At 37.2% G+C, this 6,271-nt stretch overlaps 1 protein-coding gene across 1 annotated transcript; it reads left to right on the top strand.

The window, feature by feature from the left end:
* Positions 1–1,948: 1,948 nt before the first annotated feature.
* Positions 1,949–5,181, top strand: LOC131061486 (probable inorganic phosphate transporter 1-3). Its single transcript, XM_057995183.2, has 2 exons — positions 1,949–3,436; positions 5,041–5,181. Exons 1-2 carry the CDS (start codon positions 1,949–1,951, stop codon positions 5,179–5,181), a joined length of 1,629 nt encoding a protein of 542 aa, XP_057851166.2.
* Positions 5,182–6,271: the final 1,090 nt, after the last annotated feature.

The following is a 6,271-nucleotide window of genomic DNA, read 5'->3' as shown; positions in this document are numbered from 1 at the left end:
GTGCGGGGAGTATAGTCTATCTTCCTTCATCCGCCATCAACGCAAACACCTGCCAAGAGATTCAAACTTTTGACCTCCCCAAACTGGGGCTCATGACTTTTACTGTCACACTGCGGGGTGAACCCTGATTTTATTTTTCTTTTTTAGAAACATAAAAGTTCAAAAGAATATTTTATGTTTGATTCTTTTTTTTAAGAAACATAAAAGCTCAAACAAGAATTAAATAAATAAAAAAGTAACATTGTATGTTTCAAAAATATAAATAATTGTAAATATTTCTATTTGAAATGGGTGCATTAAATTTTAATTTTGAAGATTTATACCTTGTTCGTGGTGCTTTATTACCCTTCAAGTTTTATTAAAACTAAAAAAACCAAAAAAAACTACAATATTTGACATTGAATTCAAAGTACTTACTACTATATTTCTAATTACATCATCATCTAGGGAATGCATCATAAGTTTTTATGCTATATTCAATTATTGTGTAAGTTTTTAACTTCACATCTTTGTGAGATTTGACACAAGGAAGGAATTATCTCTATCATTTGTAAACTCTTGACTAGGAAATCAAGTTAAATTATGTGAAGATAAATTTAGAAAAATCATGATAGATTGAAAACAAATATTCAATGATTTATATAGAATAAATCCAAATGTCAAGATCATATTTGCATTTGCGTAAATCATATTCATAGGTACACATTTGACCTCATAGTTGTAAAAATTACTATCAATAAAAACAAAAGATTTACTAATTCTAGAATATTTATTCAACCTAATTGAAAGTTCATATAAAATGACAAATTATTTATAATTACATAAAACAACATATCTACATTGATTTATCAACTAAGCATTATTATTATATTCTTATTAAATTTTCATTTGTTTATTTCTCTTTCTTGAATAAAAGCATTGAATATTTATGATTGATTTGTGTAGTGTTTTATTTTGGGGGGAAATATAAAAAATGAAACAATAATTAAATAAATAAAAATGAAATAATGTATGTTTCAAAATTATAAATAATTTTAAGATATTTCACTTTAATATGGGTGCATTAGATTTTTCACAATTAATTAATTTAATTATTTAAAAATCAGAATACAATAATTTTTTAAATTTTCAAATTTTCAATTAATTAATAAATGGAAGTAAAATAGATAATGGATTAAAGATATTAGTTTTCCACAATCTATAATAGTTCTTGCTATAACTTCTGAATTAAATTGTGTGAATTTATTTACATCAACGTTTCTAATCACACTCTGTGATCTATCATAAAGATGGTAGAAAGCTCATGGACCGCTCATCGCTGAAAATTCATACCTCGACGTTCGTTGGCCGGTAATTAAAATAATTTCTTTACGTAGCAGTGCAGGGAAATTGGAGACAGAAAAAAAATAAAACGAGAATAAAATCTTTGGGCTGTCGTTTACATCCAAAAAAGGCAATTCCATTAGGAACTCATAAATGATTTTGTATCTTAAAATATAAGGAACGACTGAGAACACAACGCAAAGGTGGAATGGCCTACGTGATGTCTGAGAACACAAAGTAAGAGCCTAAAGGGCCACATCTCCAACGAAGAGAATAAAGCATATGAAAGCATTTTTGCTTAATACGTTCAATTCTGGCTACGAAACCAAGAAAACCAACGAAGACGATATGTCATTGAAATCAATCATCAAAGTATATTCTGATAGAATTAAAAATCTCTATATGAGCTCAATGAATAGATTGATTTCTTCAAGCAAATGTTTTGGGAGCCTAAGATTTGCTCTGTAACTTTTGAGGGGTATGTCCATATGTGCTGATAGATGGAGGACTCCCACCCAATTGTGGGGAGGGGCAGGTCTTCATCTTATCTTATTTTCTTTGTTTTCTTAGTTGTGATGGCTCTGTTTTTCTCTGCTTGCAGGTGAGTGGATTTGGATTTCCAACCATGGCGAAGAAGCAGCTGGACGTGCTGACGGCTCTGGACGCAGCAAAAACACAGTGGTACCATTTCACGGCCATCGTAATTGCCGGAATGGGCTTCTTTACCGATGCCTACGATCTCTTCTCCATTACGACTGTCACCAAACTGTTGGGACGAATCTACTATCCACATAACTCGCCGCCCGGTCTTTTGCCCAGGAACGTATTGTCTGCAGTCACGGGGGTGGCCTTGTGCGGAACTCTTGCGGGGCAGCTCTTCTTCGGGTACATGGGTGATAAACTGGGCCGAAAGAAAGTGTACGCAATGACTCTTATGCTCATGGGGGTGTGCTCCATCACGCAAGGTCTCTCCTTCAGCAGTAATAGGGAAGGCGTAATGGTCACGCTATGTTTCTTCAGATTCTGGCTGGGTTTCGGCATAGGGGGAGATTATCCATTGTCCGCCACCATAATGTCTGAGTACGCCAACAAGAAGACCAGAGGAGCCTTCCTCGCAGCCGTCTTCGCCATGCAGGGATTCGGTATCCTGGCCGGTGGGATGGTAGCTCTCATCGTCTCCGCCGCATTTAGAAAGTATGAGCGAGGCCTTTCACACACCCAAATATCCCATCAAGCAGACTATGTGTGGAGAATTATCCTGATGTTCGGAGCACTACCGGCGGCGCTTACGTTTTACTGGCGAATGAAGATGCCCGAGACTGCTCGCTACACGGCCCTGGTAGCCAAGAACGCAAGCAAAGCGGCGGCGGACATGTCGAGAGTTCTGAGGGTCGACATCGAAGAAAACCAAGGCAAAATTCAGTCGAACGAGCCGGAATTCAGATTGCTTTCGGTTCAGTTCTTAAGGCGCCACGGTCAACACCTCCTGGGCACCACGTCCACCTGGTTCCTCCTTGACATTGCCTTCTACAGCCAAAATCTGTTTCAAAAGGAAATGTTTGCAGCCGTGGGTTGGATCCATAAATCCAGCACAATGGGAGCCATACATGAGGTACAGATGATTGCATGGGCGCAGGTGAGAATTGCAATGGTATCAATAATTCCTGGGTACTGGTGCACGGTATTCCTGATCGACATTATAGGCCGCTTTGTCATTCAGCTCGTCGGGTTCTTCTTTATGTCCTTCTTCATGTTCGTCCTCACTATCAAGTTCGATTACTTCAAAGATAACGGGATAGGATTCATTGTTCTCTATGCATTCACCTTTTTCTTTGCAAATTTCGGGCCCAACAGCACCACTTTCATTGTCCCGGCCGAGCTCTTCCCGGCGAGATTCCGGTCGACTTGCCATGGCATATCGGCTGCCATGGGAAAGTTGGGGGCCATCGTTGGCGCTTTTGGGGCTGGTTATCTTGCTGATCCGAAACAGGGGCATCTCAAGACTGCTCTGACTATACTCGCTTTTACCAATGCTCTGGGTTTTGTATTCACGTTTCTCGTGCCCGAAACAAATGGCAGATCCCTGGAAGAAATCTCTGGAGAAAATGATGATGTTGAAGACAAGGACCGTAGAATTTCACACACCGAAGTACTGTAGCCAAATTCTCTATTTCACCAGAGCCACTAGTATATATTTTTATCGATCTCCAGTAGGATAATAAGTGGCTGTATATGCATGTTTTATGGGCACTAGGGTTTTTACTTGACCTGAGTTGTAGGAAGGAAATGAAGCAAATAATTGACGTGGCCTTACAAAAGCCATTGTCCAAGAGAAAAAGCCCACTCTATAAATAAAGTTGGCAATAACAAGCCTGCTACAAAGTATTTTTATTTGAAGAGTTTCTACATGTAATTTTAAATTATTTTAATAATTTTAATTATATTTTGATTTCAGGGTGTAGATTGATTAGTTGAGTTGTTGAAAGACACAGACCATTGATGTAAGTTCAAACTTCATTTAGAGGAAAAATTCAGTTTAACCAGCCACGCCTAGGGTGGGTCCTTTGTAGGTTATCGTGTGGTCCAAATGATTAGTCTTGCCTTACTTGGATTGACTTGAGAACAGGATCGTAGACCAAATCGTGAAGATAACTCTGAGATAACACAACAAACTTAAATAATAAATATATAGACACGCGTAATCAAGTGATACGATTGAGATATAAATATGTTAACAAAAACTATCAAAGAAACTATTAAAGATCTGTTACCTAGTTTAATTTTTTTGGGTTCATGCCTCGTGTATATCATGCTTACTCCGGATCCTACCTTCATTATTGTCAACTTTACATATGAAGTCGGTCATCTATGCCCCCTCGAATACTTTGTCAGTCAGTTTTCTAAGAATTATACTTAGTCTTTCACTTTAGAAAGGTTCATAAAGATGCCAACCTACAGGACCGTGCTAAAGTGCACATCATATTGGTTTTCCTCTTTTAAGTCTTTGTCGTTGGTATTTTTGAAGTATTTCCTAATTGTCTTACCTTTACTGCTTTGAAAAGAATGTTCATAAAGGGACTGACTTTGTCGCCCAGGTAGAATGTGAACTAAGTTTTGTTCTAAGCTTACATAGTCGACGGGTTTGGTAGATGCATAAGCTACAAAATTATTTCTTAATGGCTGGTAACTTCAAGAAAGCTACCGACTTGTCGACTATGATGGTCTGCGTCTTCCAAGGACTTGTACTTTCACAAAAGTAGTGCACATGAGGCATTTATTGTTCCCTTTAGCCACGAAAGACACCTATTAAATCGACATGTACCATTGTTGCGAAAATGGACAAAAATTAAATGCTCCTTTTAAAAAGGTGGTATTGTTTGAAGTTGGACCTCATTATGAGAAACCTAGAGAATGAAATTCAAAGCATCTGAGCATTGGAGGAAGGAAATGGGTGCATGCAGGAATTCAGGTTGAATTGTGAAGCTTTTTCCTTCTCTTTGGTAACTAAAAATGTTATTTAAGCTATTTTCAGCTCATTGTCTGAAGTTAGGTGGTGAGATTTGTTCCTCTCCATGAGTTTATCTAGTGAAATTTCTTCTCATTCCTTGCATTCTCTTAAATAACCAGAGCGAGAATTTTTTATAGATATGTCAATTGAGAAAGCTTGGGAATATTTTTATGATAAAGAAGAATGGTGCTTGAACAGAATTGCTACAGCTTGGCTCAAAACAAAGCAGGAGGGTCGATCACCTACCTTCATTTCTAAATAAGGACCTTTTTGTAAAGGAGATTGAGTATGCAATTGTCTTGTTACACTGCATATTCGAGAGCCTAACAGCTGAACAATTTGTGGCCTAGATGTATAAATTCATCACACTGATTTGCAGAGATAAACATTACATCGATTAGGGAGAGATAATAAGCCAGCCGTTACATGAGCTCATTTTAGGCAGACAAGTTCCTTCCATATGTGTTCCTTGTTGAATTATGTGTTGGCGACCACTCAAGATACCTAGCTAGGTCTCAAAACCCTAGAATCTCATATCTTCGACCAACCTATTTTTGAAGTTTTTCCTTAGTTGCAAAAACAAGCTGGGATGGATAACTTTTATGATGTCAATGATTCTTTCATGTGGGTGATGATTAAGAAAATTGAAGGATTATCAGAGATGAGGATTTCTATTAAAGCTACAATCCTTGTTAAGCATTATGGTAGCTTCTCCATTTAATTTGATAGTTTCTCTTACCCCAAAATTGGAGGATTTGATCAGAACCCTTATAAGTTTCCTAGGTATGTATCAAATTATTTTATACTCCTAGTAAGAGTTTTGATGTTGCTTCCACCACAAAGAGGCTTCTCTCTAAGTTTAAATTCTAGTCCATACCTTGAAGAGCCTCTTTTGATATCAAAGGTTATGTACATGATAATTTTAAAGCGGGGAAATCCTAGTTGCATCAACTCCATATAGAGGATTATTGAGAGGACTGTGTAGATATAAGAGAAGTACAAAGGAGAAATCTGATGAGAATGACATTGGATCAGGTTAGGAAGTTTGAGCTACGTATTCTTATACATGCTAAATTGGTTGGTGATATCTCGAAGTTCATTGATGCAGTGTACAAAAATATTACACTTTCTTCCATACAATTACTAACCTGGCATGACAAAAATGACATAGATGTGGAAAATAGGACTTCTCACATGGTAGAAAGAACTAAGAGATGGATTGAGAAGAAAGTCAAGGAATACTCTACATCTTCAACTCCTAAAGGGTCCACTAGTGGTAAAGAAAATGAATCATAGAGTCTCAATCCCACCAATGTTTCTATCTCCTCAATATCCACTCCCTCAAGGGAAACCTCTCAACTAGGTGGGGATGGTGAAGAACCAGAAAAATATCTAAAATTGAAATAAAAATGTGAAATGAGTATCCCCTCTTCTTTGAAA

This window comes from Cryptomeria japonica, chromosome 8 (genome assembly GCF_030272615.1).
Source record: "Cryptomeria japonica chromosome 8, Sugi_1.0, whole genome shotgun sequence".
Classification (NCBI taxonomy): domain Eukaryota; kingdom Viridiplantae; phylum Streptophyta; class Pinopsida; order Cupressales; family Cupressaceae; genus Cryptomeria; species Cryptomeria japonica.
Note: the sequence above shows the minus strand (reverse complement) of the source record. Positions and strands in the feature narration are given on the sequence as shown.